Raw genomic sequence first — 24329 nt, forward strand, 5'->3', positions numbered from 1 at the left:
TCAAGCACTTTGCACACACCTCTACACATGCTTATTATATATTATATGACCATGACATGTATATTTATGTACCTATCTTTCCAATAAACTGTAAGCTCAATCTTTATAAATCAACTTGTCTTTGTTTCTAAAAATATAATTTTGACTTGGGACAAATTTACTCTGACCCAACCCCTCAGTATCACCCAATCTCATCTTAGAATAGTCTCCCTTTTCTTGATGTACCTAGTAAAACACCACTCTCAAGTTTCAGCCTGATTCCTACCTGCTCTGTGAAGACTTCCTTGACCAACTAAAACCCAACTGATTTCCCTTCTCTGAATACTTTTTGTGCTTTCTGAGTTTATCTCTGCTTCCCTCATTTTGTTATCTATACCCCTCTGCCATGACAAAGATGTTTACATTCATGACACACTACTATGAACACACCCAGGGTTATGTGTCTCTCACTAGCTACATAGCTCTCTCTCTCCTTCCCTACTTATCAAAATACATGTGTAGCACTATGGTAACATTTAAAAATTTTCTCTAATTAACATAATCAATTAATACACTCAACTATTCTAACTTTTATTAATAATAAAGTTCACAGTAAACAGAATACATATCAGAGCTCTTCATGAAATCAGTGGTTGAAAACTGGGAGGCTATCACTTTCACTTGGCACTTAATGATTACTAGTGTTTTCTTTTGTTTTTGTTTTTTTTCATGAACCAATAAGATGATAAGCTAACAGAAGAATTAGACATCAACTCCATGGTATATTTCTGTGCTTCCTTAGGGTACCTAGCTCTATGCTTTGAATTTGACTGGTGCTTTATAAATAATGCATCTTTTGGTGGTAATAGCAATGTTGTCAATAGATAGGAAATGGTATCATTTTTAATAACATGAATCAGTAATTGAGCCTTACACATGGTTAATCTCTGTAAAAGATTGTCCTCTCTCCTCCTTTTACCATTCATGAGGTAATTTTTAGGAATTCCTGCTAAGAGTCTTCAAGTCTAAAAAATTATTTAAAAAATTAAAATGCAGCATACTGAAGAATCTTATATTCCAAATGCAGTCTTTCAATGTTTTTAAAAGTGGTGGAGCTCTAAATCACAGTATCCAATTCAAAATAATAGAAAAGGGGCCCTTTTTTTCACATCCTAATGAAGGAATTCGAAAAATGCAAACACATTTTGTTATTGGAGCTTATTAGAGCACAACAGATCCTGTATAACCTTGTCAAAATGAAATCAGTTCCAACAAGCACTGTATACAATAAACTGAAGAGTGGTACAGCACCTTTTTTCCAATAACGAGCTTTTCAGGTTAAAGGTATGCTCTGTTCTCTACAAATTCAGTGTACAATAATTTCTAACTTGTCAACCTCTTTTGTTTTGCGGCAGTTTCTCTTTTTAAAAATTGCATTCTGGCCCATTCAGAATGGATTTTCAGAGCAAAATTAAGTCTAAAGAGTCCCAGAAGCCCAAGCTGCTTGTTTCTCTCTAAGGACTAGTGTTCAATCGGGAGAAAAACTGCTACCATTTAGTTTGGACTCCATATGTCTACTTCCTTTCTGCTTTATGTCACTAACTCCCCTGGGTGGTCCCAGGATAATCAAGAGTGAATTCAAACCAAGGATTATTAGTGGAGATATAGAAGATTATTAGTGGAATATTATTAGTCACAACTCGATGTATACTAGAAGTATTAAGGTAAGAAGTGTCTGTTTGAAAGAAGTTATTCGCATATCCTAATTTTAAAAATAACAGGCATCCTTAACTTTACTGATAATTGCACTGCCATTGGAAGCAATTGTAAGAGGACAAGTTTACTGTATTTGCTTTTTTGCCTGTGCAGAGAAGGACGTTTATCTGTTCCCATTATATTCAGCTATATGTAGCAGCCTATTTGGGTTATAGCATAAGAATGGATAACAGTACCAAGGCTCTTACTTAAATGACAGCCACCAGCCTGACAAGGCCTCAACTAGCCAGAGCATGCCTCTTCTTCCAGAGCTGTGTGGTAACCTCGTCTGCTTCATAAAAAGGAGTCCTTTTAAAAATTAGATTTGAATGCATCCCTTTTCATTCCTCTGATAGCTTCAACTGGCTTCACATACTAAATGGAATCCTCATACAATAAAAAAAAGCTGTTCTTGAAAAATGAAAAATAGAAAGTACTGCAATTTTAAACTGTAGGTGGTAACCAAAAGTCATATGTAATTACAAGAAAAGTTGATGAATAAAATCAGTTTGTCATTTGAAAAAACTATGCATTTTTTTTCTTTTAAAATACTCTTTTACATTCCAAACTGAGAAAGGAAAGTGAAATTTAAAGTGGGGAAAAAATACCTTTGAAGTGGATGATTCCATACCATTTAGCTCCACCTACTTCTATACTGGGAGTTCTTTCCAAAAAGTGCTTTACCAAAAAGTAAATCAGATGATTTGACCAAACACTTTAAGTTCTGTGAGGATGTCAGTTTCCTTTGAGAGAATAGTACTGTCGCCCATTAGAAGAAAAACTTAAACCAAATATAAATATACACAAGGGGAAGTATGATATAGTAGAAGATTACTGATTGAAAAATCCAGATATTTTGATTTTTCATTTAGGTTCTGTGATAAAATAACTGAGAGACATTTTGCCTATAATTTAATCCCTCTGCATCTATGCTTCTCCATCTAAAAAAACAGAGTTTAGACCTGGTCATTTATGCATAAATGATTCTTCTTCTTATTTAATACACAAATTCCATAAAAGAGTAACAATGGAATCCTGAACTAAATATCCTTAAGGCTTAACTAAACTGTGCTACTGTACTACGTTACCAACTTGTATAAGTTAAAAACTGCTGTCATTAAATTGGAAGTTATTACACAGCACTAATTCTAATGAATTCTAATTTTCACATATATGTTTGTTGTCTGATCGATTTTTAAAGGTAGTAAAATGCATTCAAATATAATATTTAATATTGCAATATAAAAGCTTATTTAAACGAAAATTAAAGGAGAACTTGGGAGGGTTTCAAAAATATTATTATAAACTTGCTATCCTGTAACTTAAAAAAACCAACAAGCGCTATTTGTAGATACTTTTTGTGCAAGCATATTAATAAACAGAGTCTCTTGGATGTATCCACAACAGATAATCCCTAATAAACACTAAGAATAATGTTAAGCAGAATTGTGAAGAAATGCCTATTGAGCTCCACTTTCAATATGCCCTCCTATCACCTGTAACCCTAGAATTCAGAGTTCTCATGCAAAAGCAAGGTCTTTCTTAACCTTAAAAAAAGCTTATTTAATAAACTAATTCCCACATGGAATTTGGTGACACAGATTGATAACCTTCCCCAAATTATTTATATTTAAAATATAGGCTCAATAAAGAAGTGAACATTTTACCAAAGTAATATATTTCTAATCGTGGAATTTCATATTCTCCTGGCTATGTCTCCTGAAATATTACAATTAATGAGGGGACCTTGAAACATCTGTGAAATTGCATCATGGTAAAACATATGAGTGAAAACACCTCACTGGTTTATTTTTACTAAGAAGTCCAGGCATAATTGAGAGTGTTTACTTATTTATTATAGGATCTCCAGTGCTTGGCCTAGCACTTTATATACAGCAGATACTCAAGAAAAATTTCCTGGAATAGTAAAATATTACTAGTAGTAATATCATTGTGATGTGGATTTTCAGGCCATGCCTCAGAGAAGTTTTACATCTGTTTACATTTAAAGATAAATGTTATCTTTATAAGAAATGATATATTAAAAAAAGAGAAAGGATATAGATTTCCAAAAAACAAATCCAGTTTTAAGTTAGCTATCGTCATAGAGTTTTGTGAAAAGATAAACAGACATGTGAAGTCAATTGCAAAACTCTTCTAATTTCAAAGATTTCTATTGGAGATGTGAATTCTTCTATACACAGTTATTCATACTGTGCACTGCTTAAATCTATAAGGCGCCATTTACATATGGATTGCCAAGTAAATACATCTCACTTATTTTCCCAATATTGAATGAAAGTTAAAGGTCTTGATTTTGGTGACCAAGGAATGAATATCATTACCCTGATTTGGTTCAGAAGTTAGGGCAGTGTATACACACACATACACACATATACACTTAGGTATATACGTGTATATATGTGTATGTATGTGAATATGAGTTTGTGCATATTTATGTATGTATATATGTACCTATACATACATACGTGTATTATTTTATTAAGGTTTCTTCTGTTGAAAGAGAGAAACAGAGAGATAAATAAATTTAATCATTAAAGAAATATTTTTGATTGCCTGCTATTTAGAAGGCACTGTTCCAAGATAAGATTTCTGCTTTGTGCATATAATATATGCACATAAATGCATGCATATACAATATATGTACACGTGTATAATACACATATACATATACATGTACAGATCTACAGTCAAATATACAACTAAAATACCAAATAATGATAAATGCCCTGCAGAGAATTAAAATAAAGTCATATGTGACTGGGAGCTGCTTTAGATAGAGAGGACAAAAGAAGGCCTCACTGAGAAGATTCATTTAATCTGAGATATGAATTATAAGAAATCACTCTTGGAAAGACCATTCATGATGGCATTCCTTGTATCAATACTTCCTGGATAAGCATTCCAGGCAGAGGCAAAGGTCTTAAAAAGAGAAAAGCTTGAAGTCTTAGAGGAGTTGAAAGAGGACCAGGGAGACAGAACTGCGTGGAGAATGATGAAGTGTCACAGAGTAGGTGCTAAATCTGGGACTGATAAACTAGGATAATAAGAATTTGGGTTTTATACTAAGTGTGATGAAATGCCTTTGGCAAAATTTAAATGGGGAAAGACATGAAGGAATATGCATTTAAAATATTTATATATTGCAGCTGTATGGAAAACAGACTGGAGAGGTGGAAGCAGGGAGCCCATTAGACAATGTTTCAATAGTCTAGGCTAGAAAGGATGGTGGAAAGTAGTGGACATACTGGGAGAATGGTTTGGAAACAGTGCCGGCAGAACTTGCTGATGAATTGGAAAGAAGGGCAGAGAGGATTCAAGGATAATTCTTAGATTCTGGAACAAGTATGTGATATGTTGTTACAATGTTTGTGAACACTACATTTTTGTAAGAAGCTACAAAGCAGATTTTATGTAAAATCTTCTTCTAGTTAGGCATGCCATTGTTTCTAAAAAGGAATGCCAAAAATTTCCCCCCATGGGCGGTTGAATATTGATTGAATTTCTCTAATGAATGAATGCATATATACTTGGGGAGAAGAGCTCTATACATTTTATAAAGCTATAATCTAGCCTTTTTTGAAGATTAAAAAAAAAATCTAGAAAGACTAAGTGCCACGGGTATAACCCCTCTGTTCTGCTTACCTTACTGCAATTGACAGAAAAGATCATACATAAAGAGTGCAAGGGAAAACATTTTAAATGTTGGATTTGTTGGGTGGTGGAGTCTTTCTTCCCTTCAGACAGGAATGAGGGTTTTCCGCGTGGACATTTTAGTCAGTGATCCATCTAGGTACCACAGAAACATTTACTTCAGAGTGGTATCTCAATGAATTTTTACCGTGAAAGGTGAAACTTTATCCACTTTAGGCTCATCTTAAAGAGATGAAATTTAGCCTCAACTCCGTGTTGGGTATGCCTGTACATATCCACTTTTCAAAATGCTTTATAATGAAAGCAGTGCCCCTGTCTCCACTACTTGATCCCGTTCCACTTCTCTCTGCAGAGTTCAACAGCATATTCATCCAGTCAGAGGTACTCCTTTCCCACAGGCATCACAGCTCTCCCTGCTTATTCATGTCCAGAGATGCTATGTTTTATCTCAGCGATTAAAGAAGGTACTGTTTTAAGACTCATCCAACTAGTTTATTGTCTGGACACTCTCAACTGGAGATGAGAGCAGCAGCCATAGGCTTCTTCCATCAGTGCACTCTTTGTTGTTCCACATGGATGTCTTTTCTATCCTTTTCTTCCTACACCATATAATTTTCCATCTATGCTTCTAAAGAAAGCATCTCCAAAGGAAAAATGCTCATTATGAGCACGCAGAATTAATTTACCAACTGGTAGGTCTGTTTCCATGTGAGGAAACAGATTTTAGCTGAATCCCTTTCAAATGTTTGCTAGGCTGGCTGTACATCTGCCCATTAATCCAGTCTTCTCTTTCTTGCTCCCCACCCACTCATCTGAGCTCGAAGATTCACTCTCTTATTTCCATTCTGATCTGTATTACCTTTCCTAACAGCACAGCTAAGCAAAAAAAATCATGTAGACTCTCAATGTTTCTAAATGTTTTGTTGCTGGATAATTATAACAGTAAATGTAAGTGTGACTGCCAACTTTTTAGTCTAGCTACATATTTACTATGAAGCACAGAAGTACATTCTTAATTTTAATTAATGAGAGTTCTCATTAGCTTTCAAATCATTGATAATCATAGAAGGAATATGTAAAATATATACCTTAAGACTAGGAAAGTATGTATTATAATCATATTTGCTTAGTTCTACAGTAAGACAAATTTAAAAAGAAATTTAGGATATTATTTATGATATTCCTAATCTGTTTCATAATTAGTATGGCATGCACCTATATATGTATTATTTATTTTGCTAAATTTAGGATCAGGAACTAAAACCCTAAAGCAACTGAATTTATATCTTGTACCTTAGTTAAGTATTTGAAGGAGATAACAGATGGTTTGGAAATGTGTGCTAAAGTGAAAGAAAGGCTACCCTCCATGACTCAATTTCCCTCTCTCCCATGGTAAGCAAATTGACTGCAAGGAAGAATCAGCACCTGGGATGGGAAGTGAACCTGCATTTACTTCTAGTCTCTGAAAGAGACAGGTATCTAAATGAACAACAGTTTGGAAGCTTGGTTTGATGCAGGAATCTGTAATGTCTTGGTGTACAACATTCTGTCTCTGCGTAATTTTGACATTGATTATTAAACAATAAAAGCAAAGTGAAATGAAAGTAGCAGTTGTATCAATTTTTTTAAAGCTGGAAAGGCATATTTAATAGTTTGATACCTTTCACTAAATGAAAACACATAGATATTTCTAGCAGTAATATTCTCTCTTACTATAAAAATTAAAAACCTGAAACACTATTTTTATAATTGTTCTTACTAGCTAACAATAAAATGTGATGGATCTTATTCTATGTGTGTGTTATTTTTGAGGTAAATTATACCGGAAACAAACAAACAAACAAAAAGCAATATCACATTTTTCATCAGTATTCATTTCAATAGATACATGAACAAATATATAAAACAAACCATAACTGTCAAGTGATACTTTAGGGATACAAAGTCAGCAACTGTCAGTAAACTGATTGGCATTACATAAACAAGTTTTTTATACTATTTCACTTTCTACTATAATAATAATACTAGTTATGAAAAATTTTACTTGTTTTTATACGGTCATACATATGAAATTTTCTAGAAAAAGCAAAATATGTACATATTAAGAAAAGTAAAAATGTGGAAAGGTGTATAGTGGGTAATTTTATTCAAAATAAGAATAGCAAGAGTTAAGATAATGAAGAAGTAATGAATTGTTATAAAAGCTTATTTCTGTAAATCAAAAACAGTGAAGTAATGGAAAAAAAGCAGTGGTAAGATAATTTTAAATTTCACTTAAGGGCTACTATGGTAATATGAAAAGTAAATTTGAAGAGAGATGGTGAGTATCATGAACAACGTTCTGGAATAGTGCATCTCAACTCTGCCATGACTGTGTGAGACAGCCCTGAGATGGGTCCTAAGTGGAGTGTCCTCTCCACTGAAGCTCACACTGGACTCCCTGTTACTCCTCTCCACAGTGTGGACCTGCCATAGTTAGTACAGCTACTGGTAGAAGAAGAAATAAGTTACTCATTTTTTCTACTTGTATTACTGTATTTCTTCCTGAATTCTGGGGAGGGCAGATGATAGTAAAAGAGTTCCAGCACCACTGTCCATCTTCCATGTGTATTCTGAGGCATGGTTATGCCTTTCTCTAGCATGAGTGTGAAGGGAGGTCAAAGGCTTTGGGATAGTTGAGGAGGAAGAAGTATAGGATTTGGGGGGAAGTGGTAATTTATGTTTTCCACTCTTCATAGATATTCTTTCAAAACTTCCCAGGTACTATAAATTTCTGACACTTCCAAAAGAATACTTTTTAAATAAATGGAGGACAAATAAATATAAGGACTTGAATCGTCCCCAACCACAAAATAAGGTTAGTCTCAGGTCATTCTCAGTTCTCTGCAGCCATTCCTTGCGTGATGAATAGGTATCTTCTATGATCTCTAGACTAAAAGATGGAGATCTGGGTAGTGTTTCTTTGAGGAGAGGATATTTTATCTAAACTTTCTGAACTTGATGTTGCATCAGAGAAACAAGGGTGATTATAACTTTTATCCTGCTCTCTCTATATTACTAATTTGCTATAGTGTTGATTTTTTTATGATCTTCTCTACTGCTTAGTTAACAAGAATATAGAATTTTCTCATTCTTCAATAGGGATAACTTAATTTATGCTCTGGGTATCATTCAGGGAAGACTATGGGCAGTAAATTGTACACAACCTTTGGGTAAATTTTGTACCAGAGCATTGGACTGAGATTGACTTAAGGTATCATAAGACTACTAGTAATATTATAATAATAATACTCTGATTTATTATATATCTATGTACCTGGCACTGGTGGGTACTTCTATTTATGACATATGCCATTTGTTTATAAATAATCCAGTAGTACTGTGTTACTATTTTTTTTTAATTCCAGACACTTGGACCATGTTGTCACAAACTCTGAATATCTACATCATTGTATATCCATACTCTTATAACTCTTTGATTTTTGTACTATACTTACTTGAATGCTTATCGTTCATGTTTAACTCTAAGCTTCTTGAGTGCTATTCACCGTTGCTCCTATAGTGCATTTGCACACAGTGAATAAATGCTAAATATTTATTTGAGGAATGAATGAATATTTCCTTTGATCTGAGTTCTCCAAATAGTAAAAACAGCAATGGAACAGCATATTTCAAGACCATTAATATGGAACTAATTAGCCATTCAAAGGAAATAAATAGCATGAAAACAATAATAACATGAGAGTAACTTCAATATTTTTATACAGAAGCAAAAAACAAAAAACTACTGTGCTCACAGGAATTAATAGTATAACTATGGCTACTAATTTAACAGATTAATTTTTCCATTGCTGAGCTTGTTAATGAAAAAATGGTACCTTTTTTCCTAATGGAATCTCTACGGTGCAAATGTTTCAAAAGTGTAATGTTTTATCTTACAGGTATTTGTATACATGTACTGAATTTTGTTAGGCCTTTCATTGAGAGTGAGAACCAGACTGGCAGTTTCAAATTACCATCTGCAACTGTAATGCTTAAATTTGCAAAGGTATCATGGGGGTTAGGGTGGAGGGGAACACTCCAGTGTCCATGACGTACAAAGTCAGTGCTGTTAACAATTAAATGTGAAAACATTTAAATAATGCACTTCCACTGACACCCAAAGAATAAAATCTAACCATTAGGATGGTACCGAGATAGCAGATGATTTCACAGCAAAGTGCTCTGACCTCCATCAAGTTAAGAATCAATAGAACCTACGTAACTGTGGTAGAATCAAAGACAGTCTCAGCTCATGAAAGGCCCTTCTGTGCTAGAGCTATATTAAATTATCACAGCTAATATAAAATCAAACTTGGTGTAAAAGATAAAAGGGTAAAGTTCTCACAAATGATCACTTATCACTCCATTCCGAAATGCATACAGCATTCATTATAGATTGAAATACCACTCAAATTTCATCATGTAGTTGGGTTTTGAAACAGCCAAACCATTAACAGAAGAGAGTAGCTTTTTATATTTATACAACCAGTGACTAATGAAACATTATACCCTGTGCACAAAGGAGGAAAAAAAACCCTTTATTTTGTAATGAACCCAATTGGAGCCCTTTTTAAACACAGTGTAATATGGTTTCACTGTTGCATCGAGCCTCTCATTACTTGTGTCAATAATCCTAGGTAAACCACTGTTGAACTTCACAGCATTTATCTAGCAGCATGAATAGCATTAATCTATGGGGTGCTTTTGATGAATTGTAGTTCAAAAAGCAAAGCCAAAAATGACTTCTTACAAAGTACTCAGAGAAGTATTTATTAGAAATATGTCAACTGCCAACTACCTAAAGGTAGCTTGGCTATTTAGGAAATCATGCTGTTGGCTAGCTTGCAAACACTGAGAAAACATATGAATTTTCCCCACTTGAATTACTTTAAAAAAACAGATGACATACTTTTCAACTAATTATATTATTTTTTCTGTCACTTCCCTTCTAATTCTCTATATTTTTATGCCATATTGCTTTCAACACAATGTGACATGCTATGCAACATGCCCCTAGGTTCCCAAAAACTGTTAGGTGAGAGAAGTGCTTAGCAAGTTGAGGGTGAATCAGACTTCATTTCCGTGACTGCAGGATCTAAACATCCAGGTCAGCACGAACTGAAAGCTACTCCTGGATCCTGCTCTAAGGATCTAACTTATCTTCTTGACACACTCAGTGGTTGTTATATTCTCTCTGGCAGTGAGCCTGGCAGGGTTTATCTACAGGGGGTTACTACATTTAATTCCAATTTATCAGTCTAATTTGATTAGGCTGATCTTTCCCAAAAGCTGGAATTTGCACAATTAATGAGATACTAGAAATTACTCTCTCAGCTCTGCTACCTTCAAGATGTTTATATGTGGAAAGTCTATTCAATGCAAGACTTTGTTTGCCTTCAAGAACAAAAGTGTTATTAAGAACTGAGAAATGGTAGACACTAAGGCAATTTGAAAATAAAGTTGTAAATTGATTCAATACATTATTCTTTCTCCAATTTTGGCCTGTATCATAAAAAAGTAAACATCTTCGAAAAAAACACAAATGGGATTATTTTTCCCCTAAAATTAAATCCCTTTACAAAGAATTAGACTTTATCTCCCAAATTCCTTTTTGGAAAGGTATAAAATTAACCCATGCTTCTTACAGTTATTTTATACTTAGGTTCATGAGAAAGATTTCAAATAAATGTACTCCCTTCAGGATTTCTAAGATCCATTGGATTTATTACAGCATTGTGTAATTTTTACACAGTACTCATTCAAATACTGTAATATTGTGTAGAACACAACATTAGTCTTAAAAAAAGTTTTCTTGGTGAACTATATGAGAAAAATCTTACATTCTCTAATGCTTTTTTCTCTTGGAGATTCACATTGTACCCTATAAATAAACTCTGAGAAGTCTTGCAATAAAGAAACCTAATTTTGTTTATTGTGATATTTATCGATTTCAGAAAAGTTCATCTTCGTCTAACAATATGTTAAAGCTACCTCATGAACAACTTGTCCTGGCTTTTGGAGTTTAGGAAAAACAGAGATTCTTTTTAATCTTGGGTATTGGCATGTCTTTTTGCCATTTTCCTATATTTACTCAAATTGTGAGATTATTGCAGAGGAGAAAAAAATGTCTGTGGGTGTTTCAAATTATTGTTCATAAGAAATTAGTGCAGTTTTCACTAGTATTGTACACCTCTGTCTTTGCTACATCTCGATTACATGCTGTCTCTCTTTGTAAAACTAGTAATACTGATTATAAAGCATATTTTTATGATAATACTACCAAAATTAACTTAGGGAAAATAGTTTTCATGATTCTGATTTATAATTTAAAGCATTTGTAAAACATAAAGAAAACCATTAATATGATTTACTATTCACCACCAAATATTATACAGTATATTTATAATAAAAAAATCTTTCACAAATATAAATTTTATTTTGAGTATAGGCTGTAATTTTATTAGTTTGACTTGAAACATATTAATTGTGAAACTTGGAGATATTTACACTTATGAGAAGTCCATATGAAAGAAAAAGAAAACCCATTTAAATTTGTTTATTAGTCTAAAGATTTTGATAAATTTAAGCAGTTTTTCAGGTCATTCTCACATGTATAATAATGTCAAAAGGTACTCACCATGTACAATGAGAACATACTCTGCGCTGCTTTGGCCAATGGTATTTGTGGCTTCACATCGATATGTACCATTATCCGTTTTGTTGAGGAAAAGAATGTTTAGCTCCCTACCACTCACAACCATTCGGTCAGGATCTGGTAATTCTCCGCCATCCTTTGTCCACAAAACAGGTTCTGGCCTATTGGATTTAAACATGCATATAAACAAAAAATATATGAAATGTTACATATTCTGTGAATTAATTAAGCAATTTATAATATTTAACACCCATTTCATGGATAACTATGTGCTAACTTCTATAAGGTACCAAAAGAACCATAATGCACTCACTCAGAAGATTTTGGAGGTATGGCAATTATAATTTTATTCTATTCTCCTTAACTAAGCAGACATGTATTAAGGAGCTAATTAGTTGAGTCACTGTAGTAGTCACTGATAGATAGCAGGTCCTGCGGCCCAGATTCTGTGGCTAAATGTCTCATACCTGCTGGACTCTGGAGGATTGCCTGTGGGCTATTGGAGCAGCCTTTCACAGAGGTACCTGGAATTATACCTTTGCATTTGGGGCCACCATTGTTGGGGCACAGCTTTGCCTGAAACCACCTGAAATTTCTCCCTCTTACCTTTCCTGCTTTCTCATCCTTCTAGAGGTTTATTTTTCTGCAAGTTATCTCTTTTCTTTCCTCCTTAGCTTTACTGAGATATAACTGACACACAACACTGCACTAGTTTAAGGTGCAGAGCATAATGATTTGATATATGTAAATGTTGCCACATGATCACCACAATAAGTTTAGTGGACATCCATCACCTCACATAGTTATTTTTTTTTCTTGTGATGAGAACTTTTAAGATCTACTCTCTTAACAACTTTAAAATATACAATCCAGTATTATTAACTATAGGTGGCGTACTATACATTATATCCTCAGAACTTATCTTATAACTTGAATTTTGTACCTTTTGACCACCTTCACCCATTTCCCCTATCCCCCACCCCTGCCTCTGGCCACTTTTATTCAACATTTTACTGGAAGTCCTAGCCAGAGCAATTAAGCAGGAAAATAAATAACAGGTAACCAAATTGGAAAGGAAGAAGTAAAACTGTCTTCATTTGCAGATGATATGATAGCATATAAAGAAAACCCTAAAAATTCCACTAAAAAACTCTTAAAACTAATAAATGAATTCAGTAAAGTTACAAGATACAAAATCAATAGACAAAAATCAATTGAATTTCTATACACCAACAATGAAATATCAGAAACAAATTAAGAAAATCTATTTTATAATCGCAACAAAAAGAATAGAATACTTAGAAAAAAAATGTAACCAAGGGGGTAAAAAATCTGTACACTGAAAACTATAAGACATTAATGAAAGAAACTGAAGAGGTCAAATAAATGGAAAGATGGTCTTTGCTCATAGATTGAAAGAATTAGTATTAAATGTCTATACTACCCAAAGCAATCTACAAATTCAATGCAATCCCTATCAAAATTCCAATGGCATTTTTCACATAAAAAGAACAAACAATCCTAAAATTTGTATGCAACAACAAAAGGCCCCAAATAGGTAAGCCATCTTGAGAAAGAAGGAAAAAGCTGGAGGTTTCACACTTCTTGATTTCAAATGATATTTCAAAGATATAGTAATTAAAAGAGTATGATATTGGCAAAAATATAGACACATAGATAAATGGGATAGAAGGCTCAAAAATAAACCCTTGCATATATGGTCAATTAATTTTTGACAAAGGAGGTAAGAATACACAATAGGGGGAAGGACAGTCTCTTCAATAAATAGTGCAGGGAAAACTGAAGCGCCACACACAAAAGAATAAAGCTGGGTCCCTATTTTACGTTATACATAGACATCAACTCAAAATGGATTAAAAACTTGTATGTAAGACCTGAAAACCTAAAACAGGAAAGAAGCTCCTTGGCATTGGTCTTGGTGATGATTTTTCAGATTTGACAACAAAAGCAAAAATAAACAAGTGGGACCACGTCAAATTAAAAAGCTTCAGCACAGCAAAAGAAACAACTTAAAAAATGAAAAGGCAGCCTATGGAATGAGAGAAATTATTTGCAAATATTATGTCTGGATAAATAAGATAAGGGGTAAATATCCAAAATAAAGAAAGAGCTCATACAAGTCAGCAGCAAAAAACCCTGATTAAAAACAGATAATCTGAATAGACATTTTTTCCAAAGGAGATATTTCCAAATGGACAACAGGTACATGAAGAGATGAGCAACATCACTAACAGCCAGGGAAATGCAAATCAAAATCACAATGAGATAACACTTATACCTGTTAGAATGGCTGCCTTCTAAAGGACAAGAAGTAATGATTGTTGGGGAGGGTGTGGAGAAAAGGGAACCCTCCTACACTGGTGGTGGGAATGTAAATTGGTGCAGCCACTATGGAGAACAGTATGGAGGTTCCTCAAAAAATTAAAAATAGAATTACCATATGGTCCAGTGATTCTACTTGTGGGTATATATCCAAAGGAAAAAAAACAAAATCACTGTTTCAAAAAGGTATCTGCACCCATATCCATTTTAGCACGATTTACAATAGCCAAGACATGGAAACAACCTAAGTGTCCATTTACAAATGAATGGATAAAGAAAATGAATTCCAAATGTAATGGAATATTATTCAGTCATAAAAAAAGAAGGAAATCCTGCCATTTGTGACAATATGGATGGACCTTGAGGGCATTACGCTAAGTGGAAAAGTCAGACAGAGAAAGACGGATACTGTATGACTTCACTTATATGTGGAATCTAAGAAAAAACTGAACTCATAGAAACTGACAGTTCTCCTTTAATCAAATACTTGCAAAGAATTCTCAAAACCTGCTTTCAGGGAAGAAAGGATAAATGAATCATGAATTTCTGCCTTCAAAGAGTTCAGTCTTATGTAATTGTTAATGATAAGAATGGTTATGAGTATCTATAACCATGTGTTGACAATGTCCTAGTTACTCTATGTAGATTTTCTATAATCCTCATAAGAACATGGTGAGTATCATTTTAAAAAATATAATGCAGATAATAATATAGAAGATTAGAGATGTATTCAAACCCTGGTCTGAATCCATAGTCAATGTTTTGCCCACTACCCCTTGTGTTCTAACATGATGAATATTTTCCTAGTTCTTCTATGTTAAAATTTTTAAATTTAAACATGATTTTATCTTATCATTGTAAATTATTTTCAAAAAAGCTTAAATTATTTGTTTATTTTGGTGAAAACGTTGAACTTATGCTTTGTTGTTGTGAATACAATTAGAACATAGGTCTTGATAAGTGGTGCCTATGACTACCACAGCTTTTCTAAGATGAAGAATATATAATTTTCCGACAAAATTTTGTAAAAGAAATAAAAGTTGTGAACCAAATAATAATAAATATTGTAAACTGTATCAAAATAAGTAGATCAGCAATGTGGTAAAAAAAATCGCTTAGATTTTTAGTAAAAGCTTGTTATCTAAAAACATTAGAATAATACAATAATTTATATCATCCAATTATACAGACAACTCATTCTGATAGCATCTTTAATAAAAGTCAAACCATTAATACTTCTCAACTTTCTTCATATATTCCATATTTGCTTGTTGCTATTTGAATTTACTAATTCTTATTTTAAAACTGATAGACTGGATAATCTTGGACCACAGACATCCTTAAAATTCTTTAAAGAAAAAAGCTGGCACAATAAAATCATGATTAACTGCATGTAACTGAAATAATTAGAAATTGCATCCTTTCTACAAAGCCACATAAGGCCAACATTAAGATAACAGTTACCTTAAGGATAATTTGAATTTCAGAAAATTCATCCTTAAAATACTGCTTAATAGGAGTATTTTATTATATTAAGAGGCAATATTTATTCATGTATAAGTTGGAATTTAAACACACAGATATAATTATATGCAAATACCTATACATTTCCATACATAAATTTATACTCCCCAAATCTAAACTGTCAATTTTTTCTCTGTTAGTGTTCATAAGCTTTAAGTCATATCTTAAAGCACATGGCTCTGTAAATATGTAATTAAATTTAGATATATATTTTAAATTTTGTGTATAGAAACGAAGTTAAAGACTTAGAAAAATTATTCAAGTTGCCAGTATTTAAAAAACTTTTTTTCTAGAATAATAATTCTCTCTTTTAGGAAATAATGAACAAACACCTGCAAAAATGGTTAACAGGAGATTATAGCAGTATAAGTCACTCCTGACACCAAACATTGCAGGATTCTTGATTGTACTCTGTATGATAAATCTTCAAGGTGGCAAAAAATTTAGCACCATAAGATGCAATTTTAACAAAATGGAGGTTAGAGTTTACACATCGATTAAAAATAGTCTATACATATTCCAATTAGTACTTAAAATGTTCAAGCTTCTTAATAAAATAAGCTTCACCATAAAAATATTAACTGGTTTAGCAAGTCTTGATACAATTTGTGTTTCAGCTTAATAAAGAGGGCCCCTAGGCTTTCTCTAATTGGAACCTAGAATGACTGAGTTTCTTGCTGCAAATGAATAAAAATCTTCCCTGCTGTTCAGGCAACCAAAGGAGATCATTTAAAAAGTGGTTCCAGTCTACAGTCTCTACGTGATAAGGCTGAAAAAGAGTAGGAGCCAGACACCAGGAATAAGAGGACAGTGACACAGCATCAGGCATGAGATAATACTGTATAACTCCACAGCAAGAATATTAAGAGAGCCAATCCAGAGAGTTGCCCCTTTCAAAGCAATTAATTTTCAACTAAAATCTTCTGAACGAGATGAAATTAAATTTATGTTTGTCTACCAAATCTATAAGGCTGAAAAAGATGTTTTGTTTTCTTAGGCATCTAAAAATATTTGTGTAGCAGTTTCTTCCTAGGGTAAGCAAAAAACAAAAAGAAAATAAAAGTGAAAAAAGGAACCAAATATGCTTGTATATTTATTCTCTTGTATTCTAATGTCTTAGTGAAGTTGTTTTTATCTTAACAGACTTTTAAAAAACTTTTATTAACTCACTGTTTTGTAGATATCTAATAGGAGAATCTCTGATATCTTTAACAATTCCTTATTTATAAATTAGTGTTGGAAAGAATTGCCACAACTTTCTCAGACTACCGGTTTATTTAATATTTGAACTAGATATAAACATAATTACTAATATCCACTGAAACTCCTGAGTTAGTCATTGGGGCATTTATTCTGTAAAGTTATGCCACAGTAACAATCCCTCTAATTCTTCCAACTGTATATGGAATCATTCACTCCCTAGGTACTGATGAGTATACCTATTGATGAGACTATTGATGAGCTTTGCCTTCATAGCTCCCATTTTCCCTTTTAGGCTCATGCTTGAAAAGAATAAAGAATAAGCAGTTCAGTTATAGAAATATCAGTCCCACAATACAGATCTCCTAAGGAAAGAATTCTCCTAGTATCCTTACAAAGTGGACAAGAGTAAAAGGTCTTCCAAATTTTGGAATGGATACACTCTCCAGTATCTTCCTTTTCCCAAATGGCTATATCCCCCTTGAGTTCTGCAATGTCTTTTCCTTCAATAAGCACAGTACATGTTGGGTTCTAATTCTAAAATTAATCCTGTGAAAATTAAGTTACTTTTTCTAGATAAAAGAAAAAAATAAGTCACTGTAATAGCATTCAAGTAAACATCTTGTTCTGGCTCAAAGGAAAAAGAAAGAAATTACATACTACAGTTACATATATCTTACATTTCCTTTAATATAAGACAAAGCATGAACTTACATTTAATAACTTGGGGCCTTATATACTTATATGGCACATGAAGATGACTACTGCATTTATTTCAGTTTAGAAAATCCATGGGTGGCAGTAGATGTGATTGAAGCTTCAATACTCAGGAGATTTTTTTAAAGCCTAATTCCCCTCTATTTCTTATAATATTTTTACTCTAAAGTGAAAGAAGGTGTGGGAGTTATGTAAACATCTTGATTCCTTTTTCTGCTTTAAGCAAACTTTTAAATCAAGAAAGTATACTGCAGAGTCTGTATATAAAACCTCAGCATTTATACTATTAAATTTTTAGATAAATGGAGGGAGAGAACTTAAATGAAAATTAATTGAAAAGTGGGTTTGAAATTGGTTTCAAGTGCAGAATTTTAATTTTATTGGGTTCCCATAGGGAGGATTCTGAGAGAAATCTAGCCTAGGCAATCTCCATTGGGTAGATGGATATTGCATCCATAAACCACAGTCCAAACTTTGTCAATCAAGTGAGGAAGAAGAAAAATAGAAAATAGGAAAACAGAAGCTGGGGTTGCTTGCTCCTTTTGTAAAATTTAAAATACAAATACAAAGGAAGTTCAAAGAGTAGCCTTTCTTAAAGCTGTGAAACCAATTCAAAACATAATTTTGTAATAAGTCTCAGTTGGAAGCAAAGGATGTGGTAGATAAACAGAAAGAGACTGAAAGGGATTACTTGTGGAGTAATTTATTATGTTGATCATTTCAAATTTAAAGATACTTAAAGGATTATTTTGTTATTGAGGATCAAATGAGATGTTTCTGAACATAGTTTGTAAGTAACTTTCTACATATATTGAAAGGTATATTCTTAATTATTGTAAAAATATTGATCTAGGCCCTTGGAGAATACATACAAGCTGTGATTTTTCCTCAGATTTGATTGTTGTGCAACTTAATTATAATGAAATTTGTTTTCCTTTTATTCTGATATTGATTTTATACTTTTCATGGGAGCAATTCTTAAAACATCAAATAACTTTTACTATTAGCCAAGTTAACTTTGAATGTTTTACTTATCACAATTGAGGTTTGTTTTAAAACAAAATCAATGAAACATTTATGTGTCTGTCTTTATAGATATAGTTTTGCTTAAGGGAAAACAAAACTTCAGAAACGTTTATAGTAGAGTAATCTTCAATGAGTCTCGATGGGTTTAATTACCAGAAAATGTCCTACTCTTACACTTACATCTTAAGACAGGTAAGAGATCAATGAACATTTTTGTTGTTGTTGTTAATTAAAGTATACCCATATATTCTTGACTAGATACTTCATAAGGTTACACAATTATTATCTAACAAGTATCTATAAACAAATCAGTGCAAGTTTTGAACCAGGAATTATGAGGGACATAAGGAAACTAAAATAATATCTGTTCTCTGAGATACTATACTTTAATAGTTTATATAAAATATGTCTAACCAAACATAACATTTGGCAGGATATGGTAAGTGGCATAAATGAGTTATAAAAAATCATAAAGATTCATCATATCTATATTAGGAACATTGCAACAGGCTTTGTGAAAGATATAACTTTTGACTCATCTCTCTAATTATGGCAGGATTTTGAGCGGTAGAAATGGAAGATGACAGCTCAAGAGGAGTCAGAATCCTGGTTAGGATGTTTGCCTTCCAGAGGCCGTATTGTTGAATAGATGAATTTAAACATGGTGAATGCCAGGAAAGAGTATAAGGTCACTAGGTGATAGTGTTATTGGCTAAGATAACAAATTAAGAGAGGGCAAAGTTAAAAGTATTTGATGTGATAACTGAGTTGGGAGTAATAAAATCAAAAGCCAAGATGTAAGTTGATATTAAGGAACAGGACCAAATACGCTCATAAGAAGCTTAGTCCGAGACAAAGTTTTTAGGACATGAAGCTGAACATGAAAAAGTATTATTTTACTATTAGACCAGAAGACTGATGATGACGTTAATATGGAATACAGAATGAAATATGGTAGGGAACATTCTGGTCATAAAGAGGAGGATGAACAAAAGCAAAGAAATGAAAAAGTTTGGAATAGAGAGGTAGGGGGTAAAAACACAAACCTGTACATTTAAACCTGTACATTTTTTAGCCTGGCACTCAACCCTGGCCTTGAGTATCAGGTGGAAAAATCCAGACTTTCCTGAATAATAAAAACGCTTTACTAACTCTTTTGAGAAGTAAATATCTCTGAGCAGAGTTTCCTTTAAGTATACCAATGTGAAATACCTGAAAAAGGAAAATTCAATGAAGAGACCATATATAGAGTTCTGAAGAGAGAAAACAAAGATTTACATGAAGTTGGAGTAATAATAAAGGAAAGCACAGAAAAATAGAATATAACAGAAGAGCTCTTGGGAAAGTAAACATAACTTTTTGGAGTTAGAAAATGTATGGTGTTAGTGAAAACAGAGGAGAAACTCTCCTTATGGAGTCTAGTCTGTATGAGAACAATCTTAGTCCTGAATAGGAAAAAATAACAATGCAAGACCAACGAACTAACCAACCAAATGACAAACAAACAAAACATAAACCAGGGTGGAAACAAACTGAGATACAGTGGAAAGGAAAAGTTGATGATTTCAGTTTAAGAAACTCTAAATTCAAGTGCTAGAAGAAAATAAAGAAATACATCTCCATCTAGCAATAAGGAATGAGAAATTAGAAACTGGAGCAGAGGGCAGGACTAGAATTTATACAGAGGTTGGAGCCAAGCAAGTGTCCAAGCTTAAGAGAGAAAACAAAAAACCGATTACCAAACATTTAGGAGAAGAGAAAAGAAAGACAATGAAATCCAGTATGTCTTAGAGAAGTCAAAAGAAATTAATGTCATAGGAACAAGAGAGAATCTCTTTAAACATTCATTGACCTACATATTTACATTTATAACTCATCCAATTCCTTGACCTCTCAGTTCCCCGAACCTCTCATATCCAATAATTATTTTGTTAGCCCTACTCAGCCATAATCATACACTAAACTTTGTCATCATCATTACTTCACTTCCTTGAATATCAATATTTCAATTTTTCTGATCACAGCCTTCCATCTTTTCAGCACACTATTCAGCTCATCATCAAAATCTCCAATCCTAACTACTGAACCCATCATTTACCTTAATTCTTCAATCCACTCCTAACTTCTCTCTTTAATCAGTATTACTATGCAATCAATATTTTTTTCTTTTCCCATCCATTGTGCTTAACTGGTTATTTCTCAGCCCTGATGAACCCAACTTTTCCATCTTGCCTGTCAGGCCATCTAAACTAACTGAAAAAAAATGAGGAGAGGGTAATGGTTTGTTTGTTTTCTAAATACTGTTCTTGAAGTCGTCATGCAAGAATGTACATGAAGAGCAATGAAAGGCAATTTTGAAGCAAAATAAATTTCATTACTGTGTCTTTGAGTATTTCATGACTTAAAAAAAAAAAAGTTTTGGGACATCCTTGGTGGCGCAGTGGTTAAGAATCTGCCTGCCAATGCAGGGGACAGGGGTTCAATCCCTGCTCTGGGAAGATCCCACATGCTGTGGAGCAACTAAGCCTGTGCGTCACAACTATTGAGCCCACGAGCCCCAATTACTGAGCCTGCATGCCACAATTACTGAAGCCCGAGTGCCTAAAGCCTGTGCTCTGCAACAAGAGAAGCCACCTCAATGAAGAGTAGCTCCTGCTTGCCACAACTAGAGAAAGCCCACACGCAACAATGAAGACCCAACACGGCCAAAAAACAAAAGTTTTGTTTTTCTGATATGTGGAAATGTGCCCCATGTATTTTCATAAATGTTTAAAATATATGATTATATGTACACATTTCTGCCCCCTATAGCTCTTTAACATAATATTTAGAATAATTATTTTTGCAAAATCTGTATTTTGATACAGCTGGTATCATCATTTGTTAAGTTGGCTCTGTCCTGATATTTCAAATATTTAGGGCTGGAATAATACAGTAAGTGAAGAGGAAAAAAAGGAAAAGGAGACTTGAAGAAATTATGCAGGTGAAGAAAATGTAACTACTTCTCTTTAACGTATGTAATTTTCCATTGTGTTTCTAGCCTGTTGCAGTTATTTGTATTTCATTTAATAAATATGTCTTTGTGTATTTGTGTGTGTAAGAGAGAGGGAAAGAGTGAAATAGTTCCTTAGCTTTTTTTCCTCATTGGTCTCCACTCCCTTCTGATTTTAGTGGTTTCTGGACGTGTTCTTCAGTCTCTTGCTATATCCACATAATTCTTAAGGGTTAGTCTTTGCTCAGAATAGACATGATATTTCCTATACTTGAAAAATTCTTTTTATGAAAAGCAATGATTTTTTCCCTTCTTTTGCAGTTTGAGAATCCCAGTGATTCCTGTTGAAAGTCTCAACAATGAAAGCCCCTACTCAAATATCACCATCAGTACTTCTGCCTGATAGGGTCAAAGGTGTTTAATGCAGTGATAAATGAAGTCAGTTTGAAGTGGAAAATCAAGCCTACTTATTCTATCAAGCAAGTTGAAAGTCTGATTCTGAATTTATCTACTCATGTAAATTCCTGAAATCAACTATTGCACTAGTATAGTGTCAAGTAGGAGGAGTCTCATTACATTAAAGATTGGATTTAGATGGGACAATAAAATCAATGCTAACTTCATCATTAGATTTAAAATCTCAATAGAAAATGAGAAATGGATTTCTTCTACCCTGATTAATCTGAGCATATGCTACTTGATTCTGACTTTTTAAGGTACTTCTTGCCTACAAGTTTAGAAACTTGTAGTAGAAATAGAAAATAAACTATATGCAAGAGGTAAGTGCCTTTAGAGACTTGAAAATAATGGCACCTTTTAGAGTGCCTGTGAAATCCTGAACCACTTTTTACTGATAAGGTAGTGTTCATTGATAATTATTTTAACATTTTTGAAAAACAAAGCATTCATACTACAAACTGTATAATTCCAGACGCTTTGTGGCACAAGAAATAAAAGATTATCCCCAGAAAAGATAAGATTGCTATGATCCTGAAGGAGTGACAGATTTTAGCACTGAAGAAAAAATATTCAAGACTGTGACAAATGCTTAAGCTAATCTCTTTGTGCTAAAGCAAAACAATTACCCATGCCTTATCTACACTTAACATTTTTTTTCCCTTTGGTAAACACGGAACATTAATTCCTGGTTAAAAGATCAAGAAATCTTGAGTAAACATTCATTCCCTCATCCAAGCAATAATAAGTCCTTCTGTGTATGTACATTAAGCTCAAAATCTCTATGATATTTAAAAAAAAATTTGTTAAGAAAATATTGTTCTCAATTTCTTTGAAACTTAGGAACTCCTTGAAACCTCCTTTGACTAAGATAGACTTTGGAACATTTTCATGTCTTTCAAATCAATAACTTATGAGTCTGAGTTTCTCAGAATTTCCCACCTTATCAACCTGTGTACATTATAAGGACAATTTGATACCATATAAAATGTATCTACAAGCATCCTTATCAGTCCGATGCCTGAAAACCATTCAGTTCAAGGGCACGTTGCAATGACAGGGTCCTATTCTCCATAAAAGAGTTACTTTACAATCCATTACTTTCACTACTATAAAATTGTGCTAATTAACCTTATAAGATCTAATACTTATGTTAAACACTGTGTCACCATTATAGAACTGTTTCTGTTCCACGACTTATTTCTTTTCTAATATTAAAACCAATGGTCTTGGAAAAGTAAAAGTAAAGCGCACATCATTTATCTGGTAGCTGGGGAATTAAATGCTTCATGTAAGTAAATGCTGAAGATAATTGAAATTTAAGATTAAAACATTTGCAAGTATATTTTAATCATTTGGATGAAATCCTTCGCAAAGGATCAAACTTTTCTGCATTATTAAACAGTACATACTTAGTGCCATTCAACTGTTTTTTTTGGAGCTAAAATCTCCTCAGTTTGAACATACATTTTTGTGTAGTGACAGTTTTAGAGAAACTGAAGTGATTAGGATTTAGCATGTTCTTTTCCTGAATGTCCCCAAGATCCAGCTTCACCACAGTTGGTGTTAATGTAACAATTTTCAAATCTTTTGAAATGCGACCTACAGGAAAAGATATATTTTACAGCTTTACACAATGCACAAACATACACACACAGGAAATAAAAGCTTGCTCTTTCTAATGTACTGTAACATTTTCTTTTCTTTTTCTTCCTTCCTTTCTTATTATTTTTCCATTTTATTTTTGGTTTTTAAAAAGGGTTTTTTAAATTAATCTGATGACTCATTAAAAGCCACAACCAGCTATTTGAAAAACACTGCATTTGTGACCCACAATGAGAGCTCCTGTGGCCTCTAGGTCTTTTTGTCCCTATACTGGAAAGTTATTATATTTTTCATCTTGCTTCTTGATGGTCACCTCACTATATTCATCTCTGTATGTGTAATTTTGAGTGGTTGTGCTGA

At 33.2% G+C, this 24329-nt stretch overlaps 1 protein-coding gene across 5 annotated transcripts in view; it reads right to left on the minus strand.

The window, feature by feature from the left end:
• The window catches only part of CADM2 (cell adhesion molecule 2), a 1048372-nt gene that overhangs the window by 74847 nt on the left and 949196 nt on the right, over positions 1-24329 (minus strand). For all 5 annotated transcript variants that reach the window (XM_082460494.1, XM_082460492.1, XM_082460493.1 and 2 more), the window contains one exon: positions 12089-12267. In XM_082460494.1, the coding sequence (XP_082316620.1) occupies positions 12089-12267 (179 nt within the window). The remainder of the gene's footprint in view (positions 1-12088; positions 12268-24329) is intronic.

The sequence above is a fragment of the Balaenoptera physalus genome, assembly GCF_965194825.1.
Source record: "Balaenoptera physalus genome assembly, chromosome: 4".
Taxonomy (NCBI): Eukaryota; Metazoa; Chordata; class Mammalia; order Artiodactyla; family Balaenopteridae; genus Balaenoptera; species Balaenoptera physalus.